The sequence below is a fragment of the Watersipora subatra genome, chromosome 1, assembly GCF_963576615.1.
Source record: "Watersipora subatra chromosome 1, tzWatSuba1.1, whole genome shotgun sequence".
NCBI classification, from domain to species: Eukaryota; Metazoa; Bryozoa; class Gymnolaemata; order Cheilostomatida; family Watersiporidae; genus Watersipora; species Watersipora subatra.
The window spans coordinates 55,939,124-55,960,786 of NC_088708.1; the positions used below are offsets into that span (position 1 = coordinate 55,939,124).

The 21,663-nt window shown below is 34.6% G+C and overlaps 1 protein-coding gene across 1 annotated transcript; it reads left to right on the forward strand.

Annotated features, from left to right (window-relative positions):
- The first annotated feature begins 758 nt into the window (after positions 1 to 758).
- On the forward strand, positions 759 to 20,301 carry LOC137389271 (serine-rich adhesin for platelets-like). The gene is made up of 10 exons (XM_068075487.1): positions 759 to 763; positions 898 to 1,008; positions 2,992 to 3,112; positions 7,519 to 7,645; positions 11,211 to 11,670; positions 11,968 to 12,026; positions 12,121 to 13,919; positions 15,306 to 15,458; positions 17,478 to 17,625; positions 19,884 to 20,301. Exons 1-10 carry the CDS (start codon positions 759 to 761, stop codon positions 20,069 to 20,071), a joined length of 3,171 nt encoding a protein of 1,056 aa, XP_067931588.1. The 3' UTR covers positions 20,072 to 20,301.
- Positions 20,302 to 21,663: the final 1,362 nt, after the last annotated feature.

The window sequence follows — 21,663 nt, forward strand, 5'->3', positions numbered from 1 at the left end:
TCCTTGGTGTTGCAAACATTGGTATTGCCACCAATATTAGCCTCATAGCATGTTCACAACCTGAGTTATATGTGAAAAATCGTATTCAAATAGCGGCCATTTTGAAAAACCAAGATGGCTGCCCTCTTACACCCCTCAGAATTTACCACCAAAACTTTTATTGCTCTTTGGGACCTACTGAAAGTATCTAAATAGGTGGCATGCTTTAATCATTCGGATCTCAAGGGATAATCATATTGAACCACAGCCTCCCTGACTATTCACTTAATGAATTAATAAACCGCTGTACTATTCAGCTTAGTATGTAAAATATGTACTGCTAATAAGATTGAATATATGGTTTAATTTATATATCAAAATGATATTTGCGTATTACCGCCAATTTTTGCCGGTCGGTTGGCGGAAATTAATTTCGTCCTGGCAAAAACCAACCCTGGTTATAAAAACCCTAAAAATCTTGCCATAAAACCAGCTAGAGTTGCCAACTCATTTTGGGAATAGCAAATTGTTTTTAGCAAAAGATTAGGTAGATTATTGATTTTGAAGACCAAGTGTATTCTAATGTCATTACATTTTGGGCACTTCGTGAGACATTTTCTTCATTAAACTATATTTTCATGCAGTTTTAGATAATACATCAAATCTTAAACGACATAAGGTTTCTTCCGAGCTAGAGTCAGTGTCTAGTAAGCTATGCCAGAGTACTGAAGTACACCACATATATACGTATAAGAACTACTGGGTTACGCGTAAGCATAATGGGGTTGGTTTTGTCATCGATCTCTGTATAAAGATCAACTACAGTAGAGAAAAGGCTCTGTTGTTAGACGACTCTGTCAGTTTTGACGCCAGTCATATGCATTTACCTCCTGATGCTAGTGTGTTTCTGCATTACAGGTATTCTGTGAGGTCAAAGCTTGAGAAGACATCTGCGCATGGAAACGCAGCTGATGCGTTCGCATTCAGTGAGACAACTGAAGGTTCCTCTCTGAGCACTAACAGTAAGAGGTAATTTTTGTCATACCAAATCTGTTTCTGGCTAGACAAATGTATCTCTGTCGGTCGTCATAGAGTCATGGACATGTTCTGCACTGGCTTTGATGAACACTTTGGCTGCTCTATATTAATGACTAGCGGAATGTCTGGTGTTGCATGGTATTAAAAATCAGCTTATAAACAGTTTCAAGTAATGTAGTTGCCTGGTACTTACCATTAGTCTGGCATGTTGCCAATGGCTGATTGGAGTAAGTTAGTTGACTAATAAGAACAGAGAGCAAGCATAAAATGACATTGTGGCATAGCAGAGAGCGGTATAAGTATTTTTACCCACATAGTGACATAAATCGCCCAATGGATCTATCAATCTCGTATAGTTCAATGGTTTAGCATATCATCTGGGGAACAGGAGGTTCCTAGATCAAATCTTTTGTGATATGGATTCTATATTCTCAGGTTTTACTAATAGCTGGACTAAATTAAATCACACACAAACTTTGAGACTTATGTATATAGATGCACTGTTGGGCTGTTTCTGCCAAAATTACAAAAAAAACTTTGAGTTAAAATTTATATACTGCAGCTTTTTATTGATTATATATTTGTATCATTTTTCTGTACAATAAAGTTCACCTACTCAAATTCTTTAGACTGCAAATTATGCTCAAAGGAACTGATTGAAACATGCATTTGGCTATCACAAGAATATGTTAAAACAATTACCAGACGAAAGCGCTCGGTATAATCATAGCAAAATGTTGTTTATACTCATTACAATTTCCATTTATACATTTATATTGTTATTTGAGATACTCTCATCACATTTCAAGTCTTACATTGTAAGTTTAAAAAGGCCCATTGAAAATTTATAATTGTGTTTAACTTGTTTAAGAGAGCAATAGCCATTGTACAGGAAGAGAGCAATAGCCATTGTACAGGAAGAGAGCAATAGCCATTGTACAGGAAGAGAGCAATAGCCATTGTACAGGAAGAGAGCAATAGCCATTGTACAGGAAGAGAGCAATAGCCATTGTACAGGAAGAGAGCAATAGCCATTGTACAGGAAGAGAGCAATAGCCATTGTACAGGAAGAGAGCAATAGCCATTGTACAGGAAGAGAGCAATAGCCATTGTACAGGAAGCGAATAAAATAAACTAAATAAGATTTCCTGAAGTTGACTCCGTACAAGGATTTAATACTTTACTTGTACATGTATTTGTCTCTATGAACTCGCTATTGCACAATGCCAAGCTATCATCTACTGCAGTTGTTCTATTTTTTGAACAGTTTGCTTAATAGCTTGAATTCTCAGTTTAAATAAGCGTAAAAATATTTTCCAAGCTCTGAAACGTGTTTGACGGAGTTTCTAAGAGTTTTGAAGGAGAAAGCACCTTATTCACAATTCTTGGTCAAAGGAAGCTGTGCAAACTTAAAATGATGGCGGTAAATTATTTTTACCAATAATTGATGAAATATTGCTCAAAACACTTTACTTTTTAAAATGTTTTTAGTTTGAAATAGTTTTATGGGGTTTTCATTAGCTTCATACTTGTTCTTGCCATAATTCATCATCGAAATTCAAGTAGTTTATTATTTACTTCCTACGTACACCTGCTGGTGTCGCAATCAATGATTTAATTGTTTCGTACAAGTCTAAAGTGCTCCAAACTGTTATGTTGTTGACTTTAGATGTTTCCTCTTTTTTTGCCTATGCGCTGACACATTTAAATAACCTTATTTAGTAATCTTTCACTGTTTATGTCTTTCTAAAAATAATATTTGATATAAATCGTTTATGTTAGTTGTACTTCTCATAGCCATTGTTCTCTCATAGTCTATGTCATGCTAGACCATTGCTTAGGTCACTTTCAGAAGTAAACTTCCTAAAGAAAATATTAGTTCAGGCTTTTTTTGCTTCTTGCTTCATCATTCTGCTGAGTCACTTAAGATTTATCATGTCTCCTTCATTCAATTGTAATGGTGTGTTATGGTAGACATAAGAAAAAAGAATATACTGTACAGGAAGACATACTCATCATCAACGCGGTGTTGAAACGGTGCAGAGATCTTAGTATTAACGGCAACAGGCTTTGGGAAGTTATAGCAGCTAATAAGGTAAGTGGTTCATTTACATATGCTTTTGCTTTTCTCAGGTTTCTGCGTAGTATTGCATTTTTATAGCTTTAAAAGATTTTCGTAGGGGTATATTATGAGTTTTTAGGGTTTTTATTATGAGTATCTTATGTAAAGATTTGTGAATTTTTCAAAATTGTTCAAACTTGATCCAATTTTAGTAGTTCCTCCAAGATACATCATTTCATCTATTTAAAACTTGAAAACTTTTTCAAATTGGCCCATGATATATTGGCAATTTTGTGACGTCACATTGGGATGCAAATGGCTGCGACAAATGGTCAATATGATAGTCATAAGACACAAATCAACTTGATAGTACAGCATGGTGTGACACCCTATGTTTACCGACTTGCAGAAATATAGTACACTGTTTTGGTGTTCTGAATATTTCATCTCCCTGAGCTCGTCTCTTCTCCTCAGGCGTATTGTAATTGGTGGCAATTTTTGTAATTGGTGGTAATTTTTAAGGCCTATTTGCAATAGCCTATGTTAGTTGCACCAGCAGCATATTATACCAGGTATTCTACATAGCTATTTTAATATTTTATTTTTGAACCGGTCTAAATAAGAAATTGTTGCTTAGTAGATGAATAAAAATTAACAACATTTATTATTAAATTAAAAAAGATTTAATTCAAATAAAATTGCATCAATATACGGATGCTGCAGTCAAGAGGTCTCTTGATGTTTATTGAATGATATTTAAAATTTTGTTTTTTTAACATTTTCAGTTATTAAAAACTAGTAACTATTTTTGTGACTGGTTGATACCTAATGTTTGAAACACTAAAAATAAATATTTTATAGAATATTAGCAATAAATATTTACTAACAGCAGTTCTCATCTGCACCTAAGTGATATTTTAATGTGATATTGTTAAAATTAAGAAATTAAAATTAAATTGTTAAAATTAAAATGTGATAAGTTAAAATTGAATAAACAATGAATATAATGGAATACGTTATATATTAAAAATAAATACGTAATTTTGTTAGATGTTATTGTTAAAAAATACTATTCGATTTCATGTAAAAATAAAAACATTTAAAATCGATAGAATATTTATAATCATTTGAATAAAAATGAAATTAATGTTTTTTCAATGTTTGCTTTATTATTATCTGCTATCTTACTATTTAGGCCTACTATCTATCATTATTTAGCAAGAAAATAACAAGTGAACAGAATATTTCAAAAGTACATTAACTTAAGTATTAATATAAGGCACGTAGTTTACAGTATTTTATATAAAAACTTCATTTTTAATGAAAGTTTACCACCATTCTTGGTATTTTTTCACGTCATAAGTCTATAAGGGAAATACAGTTATACACTAAACAGTAACAACTGTGACGATCCTCCCTGATAATACCCTCATCATTATTACTTTATTTGAAATGGTGTAAAGCCATTTTATGTTATCGTAACCAATAGAGGGCAATTCATACTGATCTCTCCTACAATTTTCTGTATAATCTATTTTGCAAATGAAATATATGTACTTTTTCATTGTTGAAGATGGAGACCGAGATAATTTTAAATTAGCTCTGCTGGCGTGATATCCATAGTTGAGTAAGAGTGCCATGTTCACAATGTACATTCTTTTACAGCGCCGTGTTTCAAGACATACTATCATTGTAAAAAAAATTGCTAGAAGTGTCAAGTTTTCTATTTTACCAAAAGTTTGTCTTGATGGAGTAGTGAGGTAATTATATTATTTTCACAAGCAAGCCTATTACTATTGCGGACATTTTTAACGACGCCGTCTTGCAGGTGTTAATAACAATAAAACTAGTGCTTGGAGATTAAAATTCTTGCAAATTTTATTTAAACTGTAAGAAAAGTTGTTTCACTTTAATTTGAAAGCATTTTGAAATTTTTATTTTTTCTTTACACAGAGAACAACAATAATAAAACTGAATGATACTTTTGGATGCATTACCATTGAGACCTCAACGACCAACGAAACATATTTAAATTTCATTTTTAGGTTAATATTCTTTTTCTTGTATGGTTTATGATACAATGCAATGTAGAGATTAGAAAATAAAGAACATTTTTGTGAAATTACACGTTGAAGTATATTTTCAGTCAAGACTTAATATTAGGTTCCATAATAAAATATTTTACCCTCTCTACTAGTTTAATCTATTCCAAACTATTAAATCTGTGCGAGCAGTATTCATTTTGCTTTTGACCAGCAAGAATAATTTTTTGTGAATATTATCGTTATATTGTTATCGTCATATTATTTAAATATGACTGTGAATAGCGATGTCTGAGTTCAACAAAGTTTTGACGTTATCTGTTGCGTTTTTAACACTTTAATCCGACATGCTACAGGTTAGCTGGCAGCATTTTAGAATTATATCTATTTATACCAATATAATCATGATATTTCATTTTTATCAGTGTTTTTAATGTTAGAGGAACAAAAATCAAGTTTTGGAAACAACAACACTCGCGATGTAAGCTCTGTGGTGTGACAAAAGTAGGTCATTTTTCAGCAAAACGCCAAGTTATGAATTACAATGTCAACACTGATGATTAACCAACGCATGAACGCGAGGCGAATATGCATATGTTGGTCACTATTCCAGTCACCATGCTATATTGTTATGGTTGTTATGGTTACCCAACATGGCTGATAAGTATAACGTAAAGTCAAAGCAGATTCCATTAATACCGAAAAAGTCTGCGTCGTAATTATATGTGCTGCATTAACTTTTAAGCAGTGATTATAGAATTACACCAATCGGCTTGTGCATACATCTTTTGGAGTCTGTTAGCAAGAAATTTTTCCTTTGCGTAAACCGGAAATTTAAGAAATTGTCCATAAAAATTAGCTATTCTCGAAAGTCATCTGTTTAAAACCTATTAACATCTGTTCTGCTTCATGAATAAAGATTTTGAACAGGCAATTTTTAGATAATCTAGTTACAAACAACCAATTTTATTATAACTGTATAGCGTCGCAGCTGTTTCCAGTCGATATTTTTCAAAGGATCGCAAATCTTTTTGTGCATTTTCACAACTTTAAAATGTTGATAAAACCTGGTATTTGGTTGCAATTACACAAAAATATGATTTAAAACTCTTTGCACTAAAAATTTGTGCTGTCAGTCAACCTTTAAACGGGGTTCGAAGCAGGTCTAGTCAATGCTAAAATTGTTTAGTATACCATGGCCATTATGTAATGCTATGATGGGAAAGATATTTCAGAACTAAACCTGTTTTTTAATCTACTGGATATAAAACAAAACATATGTGAAAACTATTGATTTCTCCTGATCAGTCATACCTTGACCTTGAGTTTAATGTATTCCAGAACCGAGCTCGTGTCTCAAATCAAATTTTCTAATATAAATTAACTAAATATAATTTCATCCGTTCCCACCCTCTGAAAAACTACTAAAACAAGATATTACTGTGGAATAACTTGTTTTTAATTTTTGTAATTCACCACCTATGTGCTGACAAAGTACCAAATACCTATCTAGTGATTTATCATCAGCAATTAAATGTAACACTATTATGTACAGCACTGTATGGACTTCTTACCTTTAAGACCGACTGTAGGGGCTAACGGCGGTGCGAGAACGACTTCACGGCAACACAGTTGGTACGCTACACTTTCGTGACTTTACGTAACAACAATAACAAATAACAATAAGTTTTAATATTTCGTTACACTAAACTTACTTTAATTGGGTTTTTGGTTCTTTGCTTTTCTTCCGGTGAGGATCTTTTTGTCTCACTCTCACTTTTAGCCGGCCTTTTTAAAACTTTTTTAAATTAATTCGACAAGAAAGGTCGAGCGATGCTGTTCTCATAAGTGGCCTCTCTCATACTCAGCCACTTAGTTGCCACATCAAGAACCGTCTCTTTCGCTCGCATCCCAGATTTTTCTTTGTATCTCAAGGTAAAAATGTGCTCGTAATTTTCTTTTTATCTCAAATTTCTTGTATGTTGTGAAACTTATATGTTGAGGTATGACTGTACTGGCAATCACTCCATCAATCGTTATATTCAGTCTTTAATCCATCAATGGCTTCGAGCCATAGTTAAGAAAGTTCAAGCAGTCTATAGGAAGTGCAGCATAATGTCGCTCTATAGCCTCATGATTACTACCTTTATAATCAGCATTGGTGTGCGCTGTCTTCAATCCAAGATCGTTAATAATACAAATATACACTCATGAATTATCCGGAAATATGTATAGAGCACGAAGTTAAAATAACTGTGAACCGTGACAACTTCTACACCAATTTGGTTCATCATCATTTCCTATTATTTCGCCATTGTGTTTTACTTTTAAAGTTCGACAACATAACTTTTTTAAGGATCTGCTGTTTTAACAACCATAGATTTGTTTATCATGTAGGATGTAAATCGAACTAGCCAGTCACTGAAAGAGAGATTTATAAAGAAGATACTGCCATATGCTGAGAAATATGATATCAGCGCTGAGGAGTTTCGAAAGTTGAGAAAATTGGGTGCTGCAAAGGCAGGTGAAGATTTGATATTTTATCTGCCCATTTATCTCAACTTTTTATGACATGCTCTCGTGCAGAAGATTTCCTGCATATGTTGATTTGCGAGAGTGATGAAGTACTCGGTACAGCCAAACACTCAGATACCAAGTTAATTTGTTTTGGTACTTGCTTCATTCGGCAAAACCGTATTATGTTTTAGCTAATATTTTTATAAGAATTGTTTTGTTAAGAAAAGTGTTTTGTTTAATTCATACCCGCCTCTAGTCCACAAAATAATAAATACTTCAATTATGTGTATAACAAAGTTATTAAAACAAATGCATGATATAAATACTAAATGTAAAGATCCAAGTTACCTGCTATTTGTAAAATTGGTAAAACAATAACCAGTGAAAAAATGTTTTGTGTTGTTCATTTACCTTAACTTACCTACACTAGATATAATCTTTGCATACCTTTTTATGTTTATAAATCGTTTTTCATTTATTTCGGATGTTTACTTGAAAAATTGTAATATGTTGAAAAATTATAGCAGTCACAAGTTAGAAGTTACTTCACATGTTGAGGTAAATATTTGCTCAAATTATGTCATGTAAAAAGCTTAGTGTTTATAGACGGTGGTAAGTCAATGTTTAACTATATATACTGTAATAATAGGAGTAGCTTTACTCTGTGCTTTAGTGGATAGAAAGGCGTATCTCAGTGTGCCTGTATATTTCCAGCGTACTCTATTGTCAACAGAATTCTCAAATAAATTTATAAAGTCATTATTTGTGTCTTATTGGCAGTTATGCTATCAGTTTATTTTATCATTGATAAATTAAATTTTTTTTGATTGCTGTCATTAGCAATCAGAAAAACATAATGCTAGAAACCAAAACGGTCAAATGCTGCAATAAAATGTATGCTTGTTCAATGAAATATATTCTTTTAATATTCCATAAAAACGATTGATTTTGCCAGATTTCTGCAGCTGCTTCTTTTATTAAAGAAATTTGTCATTTATTTACTGCACCATTATGAGAATATTGCATCAGACATATAGAGTAGACGCTCCTACAATGTAAATAATCCTTTCCGAGAATATTTATGTTAAGGATTTACGTTATGCGAACAGTAAATAAAATGCATGTAAAATGCTTCATCTTTTCCAAGATCTTCCAAAACTCTGAGTTTTTGGTCTTCAAAAAGAAAAAACACTAAACCTAATTTTTTAATTTAATGAACAGACAGTAACTGTGGTACTATTGGTTTGTATTGTCAACTTTTTTCTTTCTATTATCACTTACATTCGATTAAGGTCCATGATTACTGTGATTTTACGTTAAATAGAGGAGAGTGCACGATGTCGACTTACATCGACTTTTCCACATTTATTCCTACCACTGCACAGGATAAAAAGGTCGGTGGATCGACACTCTAACACCTGCATCAATCGACTGCCCTGGGGTATTTCTGAATAATTGTAGAGCTACTTATCTTTGCTTTATCGGAAAACCTGATGATCTCTCGTGGCATCGTAGACTGCCATGGTAGTAGAATATATAATAGAGATACCCCTATACATTGTTTTTTCTCCTAAATGTGATAAGAAAGAAAATGATATTTTTAAGGATAACTAAGAGATACTCATTACTCCAGTCGAATTTGAGAACTTGCACCTACTTGGCTTGTTACGTTATATAGAATTTTTACGTAAAACGAAGCAAAACCTTAACACAAACTACGTAGGTTTTCCCATGAACAAACAAGCGGAGCGAATGTTTGAGTTTTTATGATAAATGCATGTGCACACAACTAACGAAAATTATTCATCAACAACGTCCGGAACCCTTGCATCGAAATCGCATCAACAAATTTAACCATTTTTTTGTAGATTCGTTGAAGTATAATAACGATACAAAACACATACAAGCCTATTTAAATATATTACCAAGTCTTTGACAGGTTACCGCAAAATCTAAAAACTAACCCAACTGATCGGATTATACATAAATAGACAGATTAATTTGGCCGAAAATCGTTATTAAAACTAGCCAAGCCTTACTTTTATCAACATTAAGACCGGCAAACGAAACGCCGAGCGACAGAAAAGAGAACAATTAAGTCGTGCGCGTTTCATGAAAAAATAACGTGCACATTTCACCAGTCTATAGCATTGTCGAATTGGCGACGGTTTCTGTAATTAACGTAGAAGTACAGAAATCGTTTCTTTTCTGCCGACTTCAAAGTAACTGACATTTTGGAAACTTTTAAGTACTTTGGTATTCTAACTGATGTCCAAAGCAGTGAAAGTAAAGGAAATGACGATGATATTTTTTTCTAACAATTCTAATGAGATTATTACAATATTTAATTAAAAGTTTGGATATTCTTCTTGATACTTCTTGATATTGTTAGCTATGACATTTTGAAATGTAAACAAAATTGTGCATTGGTTTTCTATTATTACTGTATTAATAATATTGGTTATTCAAATAATATCAGTGCATTTTACTTCTAATATTGCATTTCTCCTATTGCAGGGAGAGAGATATAAACATATAATCTTTTCATTTCATTATTGCTGTTTGTCATGACCAAACACTTTTTTAAATAGATTTTCTAAAAATCTATATAAATGCCACAACTTCTTGATATTGTTAGCTATGACATTTTGAAATGTAAACAAAATTGTGCATTGGTTTTATATTATTACTATATTAATAATATTGGTTATTCTAATAATATCAGTGCATTTTACTTCTAATATTGGCCAATATTGCATTTCTCTTATTGCAGGGGGAGAGATATAAACATATAATCTTTTCCTTTCATTATTGCTGTTTGTTGTATATAATAACACCCACACCCAGTACATTACAGCTACCATTGCATTATCCTATTGTACTGCAGCGCCATTTGACTGCTAATATTGCATTTCTTAACCATCAGTACCCCTTCTTTTTTCCAATATCACTTTGGTCGTGGGCTGTATGACAGTGGAATTTCTAGTAAGTAAAATTTATGTTAAAGGAGGTTTACGTTATAGAAGCGTCTACTGTATCATTATACAGTTGATGAAGAGTGATAAGGTATGACATGAAACGTTGTCTGCTCTTTTTCTTGGTGATCATCAGGCGAAATAATGTGGGATACACTTTTTCTCTTTCCCATTTAACGTGTAGGCCTACTGCACTATCAGCATCTTTCATCATCTATTCTACTTAGTAGGCAAAGAAAAAGATGTAACTTCCATAAACATGCTAGAAATACTTGTTGACCTTGCTCATAAATCTCATTTCTCAAAATCAATAAAAGTGATCTACAGAATTCAATTGGGTTAAAATGAAAAAATATTAAATTTTTTTTATTTTCAAATTGTAGCGGACACTTGTTTGCTACAGGTTCACCTTTTGTTCACGTAGTGGCCATCTAGTCAGCATGAAAGCATTTAAAGTAATTAGTAAGCAGATGTGTTTTTCCAATGCAGAAGTTTTTGCTGATAATTAGTGATCCTTTTGGACTGTTGAACTATATATTCCTTTTTTCATAAAAAAGCCTTCAATTTAGCCTTCAACTCACTGTGTTCATGTTGTAGAAAGAGTTCTAGCAGGCACTCGTCGACTTCACACTCGAGAACAACTATCATTTTTGAGAGCACCAAGCACTGCCACACCAGCTGTTTTTAATCCATCAGACAGCTCGTCATCTGAGGATGGATCATTCGCTGCTAAAGTTCTCGTGCCTCAAGTACCTCTGGCTAGGAAGCGTAAGCCGACAGTCATTGAACTTTCAAGCACTAGTGGCCCAAGCAGTCAAAGTGAAGCCAGTCAGCAAAGTCAGGAAGCCTCGAAGAATAGACAGTCTAAGGATCGATTAAAGCATCGTTGCACTGAGTCACCATCGAAACGAAAAAGCAGTCGATTATCTAAAACAGATAAATCTTCTCCGGCTGGTAGTGAGGATAGAAGAAGTTATGTTATAGAGGATCCTTCACCCGACGTTGTATTGTGTGTTTCACCACCAGAAGTTTTGCCATCTCCGGGATTGGGCACTCGGTAGGCTCATATTTGTCAACTAATTTGCTATCTATGAATTATCGTAGTCCAACTATTGAACATTTATAGATACATGTAGTCAATTGTGTGGTTGTTAATTGGAAATGTTTGATTTCAATATATTGTTGTAAATTATCTTGTAAGGTTAGAGCTATTATTTTTTGTCTGTATTGTTCTTGCAGCATTAGTTCCTTCTAATCATGCTCGTGAAAGCTTTTGTTTTAATGAGCTATTTTAGGCAGCAAAACTAATTTATCAAAAGCTGGAGTATTTTGCTTAAATTTTGCTGTTTTGTAGACAAGAAAACATTGAAGAAGCTGATGAAAGCGATTTAGCTCTGCTGGTTACCCCAAGACGTGAGTTAGATATCTCTGGTCCATCATGATGGCTTGCTTGAATTCCATGAATATGTAATGTATGTTCAATATAGCGTATACTGCTTGGTTTTAGAGCTAACAACAAAGCCAGTTAGAGTAAAGCTGACTTCAAAGCTAACAGCTGAAGCCTCTGTGTCACAGCCAACGATGGTATCTGAGGCATTGCTTAACAGCAATTCTACTGTAGCAAATATTGGTGTCTACAATGAACGCAAAAGCAACCAGGCTACACTTCCACCTCCACAGGCTTCAACATTGAAATCACCAGCAACTATATTAATAAATAGTTCTTTGGAGCCATCGCCGGGTGACAATCATTTTTCAACACAGGCCGTTTCAACTAGCCCACTTAGTATTGAAGTGAGTGCAGCAGATTATGCTCTTTTAGAGTCATCTATTCATTCATTGCCAAGAACTGTAGAGGCTGACAGAGCAACTGCTGACAAGTCATTCCACTTAGGTGATATTAAAATAACGGATTCTTCCTGCAAGGTTTCTCTAGACACCTCATCTGCTAAAGAGTGTAGGTCATCTCAAATGTTGAGAAAAACTGAAGAAGAGCGCATCAATAGTTCTCAGCTTATGGATTCAGTTGCTGTCAAACCACAAAGTAGCTCCCAATTAGCAATTGTTAATTCTTCAATATATATTCAGAGTGCTAACACAATCCAAACACAATCTCTACCAATAACGAAAAGTGATGAATTATTTCGTGACTTGCTAATGTCTGACACAGCACCACCAAACCATAGTTGGTTGCCATCCACATCCAAAGAGTCATTCTCAAACATGAATGAGAAACCAAACGAAGCTTCTTCAGAATCTCAGTATAAGCATAGTGTCGCATTACCTAATGAAAATGCTGAAACACAATTAACTTGGTCAAGTTTTGATTTGGAAAGCCAAAAAACTAATAGATTGAGTATCGAATCTGCCAAGTCTACTTCGGGCAATTGTGATTCTGGCAACAGTGCAACATTTACTACACTTTCCCAGCCTGATCAAGTCCAACCTAATTCTTCAATTGAAAGGAAACCACGTCGATCTCCGAGGAAATCTAATCAAAGCCCTATGCATTTTGCTCCGAAACAAACCTCTTCGAGTCCAAATAGGCAGTACATCATTTCTCCAGAAACTAATAGATCAAGTATCAAAACTACCAAGTCTGCTTCGGTCAACTGTGATTCTGGCAGCAATACAACAGTCGTTACAGCTTCTCAGTCTGATGAAGTCCATCCTGATTCTTTAATTGAAAAGCAACCACGTCGATCTCCGAGGAAATTTAATAAGAACCCTATGCATTTTGCTCCGAAACAAACCCCTTCAAGTACAAATAGACAGCACATCATTTCTCCAGAAACTCATAACTTAATGCAAGTTAGTCCAAAAAGTATAGCAAAACCTGCACCATGTCATTCTACACCCAACGTTGAACCGATGGACTTTCAGTTTTCAACAGCGGATTCCAATGTAGACCAGCCCAATGTTATTATTGAAAAGACACCTTTCGAACAAGTACCTGATAAAACTTGTGTTTGTGATAAGCTCACTGCTACACCTGAGATCAAAAGCAACTTGTCGGTTGTGAAACAGCCACCATCCACAAAGCGACAAAGCTCTCTGAAGGATGTGTTGCAATTGCCTTTGCGCAGTCCACAGTATCAGGACGCAGAGTCATCTTTTACTAGTATTTATACAGACTGTCACTCCAATCACAGTAATGTCTCTAAAGACCCCCAAGATATAGATTCCAACATTTCAACGACTAACGAATTGAATCAAATTGATTGCGCACAAGTGACATTGACTTCTCAGATCAATATCGGTTGTTCAAAGTCAAATTACCATGATCAAGCCTCATCGGATGTAAAGGTATATACTATGGTATCTTTGATAGTTTGTTTATTGAAACAAGCTTTTCAGTGCATGTGCATGCTAAAAATCCTTTTGCAACAATTATTTTGGGTGCCTAATGGTTTTTTAAAATTGTTTTGATATTGATTTTATTCAATAAGAAATTCTCTCCAGTGAATTTGCTAAGTGAAGCAAAATGACTAAGAATTCTCATTCTTAGTTTGTTATTCAAAACTCCTCTAGAAAATTCCACGAAAACTATACCATAATTTAAAATTTAGTTTCAAAAATTTTGTTTTGTCTAACGGTAGTACTAAATTCACATTACTAGATGTCTTTGCTGATGGTTTTAACCGTATTTGTGTATTATCCAAGGTGTGTATGGGAGGTCAAATTTTTAAGTGTATTTTGATTTAAATCTTTTTTAAAGATAGTCACGTTGCACCAAAAATTGAGATTCTGACATCGACAGATTTAGTTGAGAACTTGGTTGAAAATTGGTTGAGCATTGGCAAACTGTTGGAGTAACCGAATGTCAAAGGTTTGTAACCGAACAACTCCGGTCATGCTCAAAATGGTTCAATCAGGTGTAATCATACATGTAGCGCACCTTTCATTGCCAGTTATTGCTAGTTCAACGCCACTTATTGCTAGTAAATGCAGTAATCATTTATTTTTTTAAGACGATCGATTTAATTGTGGTTCAAAATGCAGCAACTGGAATCATGTGACCATAAGACAGGAAATAGCTAGTAACACGGTCATTCTTTTCATGTAGGTCTGGCTCATTTGACAACTCCAAATGTGCAGTCTACTGAAATTGTTGGGCTGATCAGACTGCATACACATATGCAGTCATACATGTCAATCATTTCGGGGAGAACAATGGAAATCTGCAATGTGTTTTACAGCTAGTCTTCAATGCATCAGTGTGAAACCGCTAAAATCGGAGTTGTCCTATTTTTGTACAGAAAACTACAAAAATAGGACACACAGATTGCCGTTTATATAGTAGATGTGTGACCGAAAGGACTGCTAAGTTTTGTTTATGCAGAAATTGTGTTATAATCGGAGATCCTGTGACTAGAATTTGTTCAAGCTTGGATTTTTGTTTGTTTTTTTTCTAAAGACAAATTCTTTTAGCTTTTTATGTTGGAAATATCTCTACTAAGCAGGTGCCTATAGTTGCCATGTCTAACAGTCCAACTGTCATACAAGCAGTCAGTAAGCAATCAGTTTCAATTGCCTTTCTATGTCAGGTTGTTGCCAGATACATTTACATTTTTGCGGGTTTTGCACCGCTTATTCTTTTAGTCAGCTATATTTAAAGCATCATGTACATGCAATCAGCATCAGTATTACTATAAGCTTATCATGGTGCATATTATCCTGTCACTTGAACAGCCTGGAGTTGACTGCTACAGTACTATAAAGGTTGAAACACGATCTACCGACTCTCTGGAGCCTGTGCCTGGTACTTCAAAGGAAATTCTTGATGTAACCCTCCAAACGGATTCTGATGTCCCGCAGATAGGCAGATGCACTTCGTGCCCAGAAGTATGTAGTCCAGTATTCTTTGATCAGTAGACCAGTCCATGTCCGTGCTCAACTCAGATCCCACACTAACCTTAAGGCGTGGTCACACGAGCACCGAACCGACGTAGGTTCGGTTCGGAGGCTTAGATACCATTCGCTTAGATAGGTTCGCTTCTTAGATACCATACGTATAGGGACAAGACACGGTTTCATTAGTAGTTTTTATGTATTTGAGTTAAATATTTCTATTGTAAACAAAAAACTTTGAGGAACAATTATAATTACACAGCAGATTTATCAGAAGATCGTTCAGCTGCTCAAAATAAATCACTCGATACAAAGATTTTGCTAACCCTTCCCATCAACATAATTATATTGTTTTTATTAACATATGAATGTTTTTCTATGCTGAGTACATAACAAACAAAATCAGTCTTTATCATAGTACTGTGGTTTTACATAAATAAATCAGTCAACGATACTTCATCAGGATGAATATGACACATTACTTATATTCCACACGAAAGAAAATCACAACCATTCCCTTACATTTATGCAAAACTTAAGTGCAACATCTTACATTTATGCAACCCAATCACAAGTCCGGGTGAACCTTGTCGTAAATTGCTTCATGTTGTTTATTTAACGAAATAAAAGTATCGTCCCATTTCTTTTTTAACTTTACTCGCACGTAAGAAGAAATGTGACGCGTGCTCGCTAGAATTCTAGAATTTTAACCAGCCAATAAGAGCAAGGGTTCGGCACGAAATTTCGAGCAGTACCGAAATAGTTCGCTTCGGTCAGAAATGTCCTCAGCCGAACTTTTTAGAGCTGAAAACGACGTCGTTTTGCGTCATTTAGTTCGGTTCGGTGCCCGTGTGACCACGGCTTTACGGTTATGTAACTGTTGTTACCAAGGAAATACTGTTGTTCAAAGAGGTTTTGATATGGTTGGCTTTTTATGACTGCTAAAACGCATGTGTAAGAAGTACCAAACTGATATACCAAAGCTTGAACTGAAATCAATGTAACTTCGGCTGCAATATGTTAAGTATAGTCACATGCATTCTCAGGCACTAGGCATAGCATGCTTTGCAGGTGTCATATCAAGCACTCTCATTGGTTTAATTGTACTTACAGTACTTTGTGCATAATAAATAATACATAAAGTGCAAAAAATTTATGAAATATTTTATGTAAATATTATTATTCGATTATGGGGCTGATAATATTTGACTAAGTAGTGCGTTGTCGGTGAAGAGCATTCTGAAGAATGCCGTGCTCTGTAATTGTCAAGTGATGTTGAATTGATTGCGTATAGAATAGGGTGAGATAGCAGCTCCAGTTTCATCAGTGACGTAATAATAACTCTCTGAGGCCATTGAGGTTGCGTCGTGCTCATGACCCGTTAAGTGAGTCACAACGATAAAATGTACTGGCCACAATGTTGAGCTATACAGAGTCTAGTTGTTTTTTAAAAACACTAAATATTTATACTACAAGGCTGTCAATAACCAATAACACCGCTATTGCCAGAGGACAACTGCAACCCTTATCCGCAACTAATGCCAGTGAATAAATAAATTATCAAGTCAATTGTCCTATAATACACATAGAGAGAAATGTAAAATAAGCTTCTACCACAAAGTTTAGAAATAAATAATGATAACAAGTTAAAATGGTAGCATATTTCATTAAGATAAAAATAATTCATATTTGTATATTAATTTTGAACATAAAGGTTTTTATGATGAGTCTGTGTCAATCTGTTAGTCTGTTTAGCTGTTACCAATCTAACCTTAAAGCGATATTGAGGAATGGAATGGCAGTTCTTCTGTGATCAAATTACATTGAAGTCCTGTGTCAAGAATGTTGGGTCATTTTTAATAGCACATTTTATGAACAGCTAGCTTAAAGCCAGCATTTTCAAAAGAGGAATTACAATTATGTGTACTGTTTGAGATCCATCACACAAGATACAGAACGTGTTGTGGCTAGAGTGTTTGCCACCAGCTCTGAAGGTGGCCAGTTCTCTTGCAGGACAAGGTGTGTAGGATGAATGAGCTGAAGTCGCATGAGATGTATTCAAGACTGATGAGTACGTACAGACTAACAGACGAAGAGACACTGATGTATGTCCTCACTCTCAGCGCTGACTGGGAGCTAATTGAGCAGCATATCAAGTCTCGTAAGACATCAAGATTTCTTCTTCTGATTTCTTTCAATTTGTTAATCAATGTTTTTCCAGTTTAGGCGTTCATGGGCTCTATTTAATTCATAGTTTACAAGCATACTTACTCAATATTAATGTATAAATAATACATTAATATTATTAATAATTTCTTCTATATATGTCTCAAAGTATGTATGTCATATGTATCTGTGCATTCCGGCTATAGCTATTATTAGAATAACTGCAGCAGGACAACAATGCTGACGCAATGTTATGGAGTACGCCATTAGAAGCCTAGCAGCATACTGCAATTTTCCATTGGCAATGTGCCAGGCTAACAGCTTGAAAGTTACAGTTGTTTGACAAAATTTTAAAACCTTTACAGTTGTCTTCATTTCTCTCTTAATTTATTTAAACTACACATAACACTTCTTTCATGATATGTAGTTTGAAAGTTAGAATGGTAAATGTTGTTATATGTTAAATACAAATCAATTTTCTGTCCGGACTTTTTGATTACCCAGGCAGCACAGCTAGTAATAACATATTTAATGCCTTGCAATTTTGTAATGTTTGGTGACTGTAAGGCAAAGATGGAATAGAATAGATATACATGATTGTGGGCATGCTGGTAAAACCATCTGAGTTATTGTATAGGGCGCTTCTGCAAATATATAATATAGGGCAAAATGCAAAAATGGGAAAGGCGTGAGGCATTTAGACTCCAATCGCATATACCTTAAAATTGTAGAAGAATTATACTGATCCTGGTCTTGTTGCGGTACACAAGGGTGAGCGAGTATGCTTCATTGGCAGCTGATGAGCGGATGCCTGACCTAAGAACTCCATAAATACATAATGTTTGCAAGCTTTCATCTAATTAATATAATAACCCAGACAGCCGCATATGGTCAAAAGTTACAATTGCTTATCCCCTATTCCCATTTAACGCTAAATGCTATACATGTCAATGTTTTAGAGCAAGGAGCATCGTGTCTGTGTGGGTCTTGTTTGGCCAATTTGTTAACACTTATCAATATAGTGTTAACTAATCTGTTAACACCATATTGATAAGCATGTTTAATCATTTCGATCACCAAAGTTTAGGTCATTTGAAACATCAGTTGTTTTTGTAAATGACTGAAATGTACATGCATATTTGACTACTTCTTAAATGACTACTACCCTCTCGACAAGTTATCTGATGACCTTTATGAAGACTCAGTGTCATTGTTAATGCTAGTCCAAATTCCTAAATGTTTCAAAGGAGTTTTGACAGCAGCTAAGACTGCCTTTTGCGAAGGTGGCAGCAAGACAGACAAATTTAAACCATTTTCACCGAGAAGGATATACAATCTTGCGGCACGCTTTACGCAGTCGCACATGCAAATTATTAGTTGAATCAATAACCGATGATCTACTTTGGCAACCAGAGGTTTGTGTTATTGGCAAAACAGTAGTACCATATCACTGTCTTTTATACAAAAATTTCAAGATAGCTTAAGAAATATCCATGATGAAAACAAATCCTAACACCATTATAAATATTGGTATATCGTATCTAACCGTTCAAGCCAGCATTAGCAAGAACTTTAGTCTATTGTGCCACTGTCAATCAATGCAACAGTATTACATGTATGTCATCTGAGCAATAATTCAAAAGTTAGCAGTCCATTATTAATTTTGTTCTTAAATCAAATTTACTAAATATTGCAAACACGGCATAAAATTATATATTGTTAAACATAAATGCTGTTTAATTTTTAGATGTGTATTTGAATGAGGAATTGTGCAGGGAATAGTAAAATTCTATAGTCAGGAGTTTTTGAGCGTCGCATCGTGTGAAGGGTAGACCAAGAGAAGCAAATTTAATTTTGGGTATGGCTTAAGGCGAAATATAAAAATTTTACAGTATCAAACTTTACAATTAACTTATGAAATATTATGGTAGTTTGTAAAATTCTCCCGTCACGCATACGAATACAGAGAAAGTTACGTGACTAAAAGCATAATTAGCCCTTGAGATTCAAAAGTATTTTAACACATCAAAGTGCTGGCCTAACTACATATGTGCATTGCCTCGGTGATGTGATCAGTTACACCAATGATATACAGCCCAAATCGAAGTTGGGGGCTGTATATCATTGGTTACACATAGTCGACAAATAATTGTTGAGAGAACAACCCCGACATAAGGTGACACAGTAACAAAAACTCCCAATACATAGCCAGCATATATGGTAATAAGCATACCGCATATAATCATGCTGCAGGTGGTGAGGTTGGAGAAAGATGGACTCGTATAGATGATGCACATCTGTTCAACCCTTGCTTCAGAAGAAAAAATTTGAAGATGTTGAAGAGAAAGTTTAGCGCTCGCGAAGTGAGTGCGCGCAAAGCTTTTCTCCTACGATATGTTGACTTAACAGCAAGACAAAGGAGAACTCTGTTGAATATGTAATTTGACTGACGTATCGATTGAGGGCTTCATTAGGAATTGAATGCATGTATAAATGGCAGGAGAAAAGTGTTTTATGACAACAGCAATTAACAAATTTTGATATTTTGAAAAAACTATTTTTATACATTTGTCATCGCCAGACACTGTTCTTGTTCATACTTCAACTCTCTTTAGTAATTTTTATAAATGATGATATGATATATGATGGTATGATATATTATAAAACTATATAAAAGTACAAATAACATTTATTTGTTCTTATAACAATAGTGATAACAGAGATGGCATAAACAGTCCCATGACATTACTATACTGTGCTTCCTCCAGACAAAAGGTGGTTAAATACATCAATAATAATGTATAACGGTAATAAGGTATAATGGTGTAGCTAGTGTTGTGCTTACTAAGCATATATGTGAGATCAGAAAGTATGACTCGGCAAGTCTCAGACACATCTGGTGAACAAAATAACATTTGATAAGTAGCAAAATGTATCATTCATTATATCAAAGTGAAGCAAACAAAATCGTATTCGAACAACTTCTAAAAGCCTTCGCTAAAAGACTACAAGTAAGATCAAAAACATCGTCCTCCGATAACTCTCTTGCGTAATATTAATGTTACTACATGTATTTCAATAAAATATTTACTACCAGCTCTTTTTGTAAGCTGAATACACACTAAGAAATAATGAGTCAACTATGAAAATGACCTAACTTTACGGATTCGGTAGTTTCACCAAAAAGGCTTGGATGGTTGATCTATCCAGTTGTTAGGGATATTTTTACCTGACAGGAACATACACGTATTTTAGCAGTAGACAAGAAATCATTTATAAATAATTCCAGACCTCTAGACAGTTGACATTAAGCTGCACAAAATTGGTGTAATGTAATAAACGCATCAAACCAATATTGTACAGCTACATAATATCAACCGTTTTTGCCCAGGTAAACAACAGGGGTTTCACTCTCAACTTTCATCTCCAAGGACTGAATGTTGTTTAGCTTGGTGCAGTGGATAGGGGCCAAACCTGTATCATTGAGTTCTACACAGTGGAAAGGGGTATTCATGAGCCAAAAAAGGGGCAATTAGTCTGTGGTGATGAAGTGATAAGGGGTATTGATAGGGGTAAAGTGAAGTGATAAGAGGTAAACAACTAATGTGTCTTCTCATTCTATTCTTACATTTTGTGCGCAAGATGCTTGGTATCACCTGAAAATAATATTATAATGTGATCAACAATGAAAACATTGGAGTTGTGCAGGCCTGTATTCCCAGGGGCGGCTGGCCGGCCCCAACTTGTTAGGAATTTTTGGCAGCCAAGTACAGTCAAACTCAGATAACTTGCCCTCGGATGAAATGTAAATTTTTATCACGAACACTTGGTTAACTCGAACGGATTGGTTTGGTCCGATTTTTATAAAGGTTTGCAAAAGGTAAAGTTTTAACAAACATCCGCTTAGCAATGACCCAACGAAAGCCTAGAAACCTTCGGATGAACTTAGAATCTGAAAAACTTAAAAATCGGCAAAATTGATCTTTGATAAAACGCTCAAAAGAAAAAGATTAATTATGCCTTGGACATCACT

Coding starts and splice junctions, on each gene's coding strand:
- LOC137389271 (XM_068075487.1), top strand. Junction 1,009..2,991: donor CTGAGCACTAACAGTAAGAG/GTAATTTTTGTC, acceptor GTGTTATGGTAG/ACATAAGAAAAAAGAATATA. Junction 15,459..17,477: donor GATGCACTTCGTGCCCAGAA/GTATGTAGTCCA, acceptor GTTCTCTTGCAG/GACAAGGTGTGTAGGATGAA.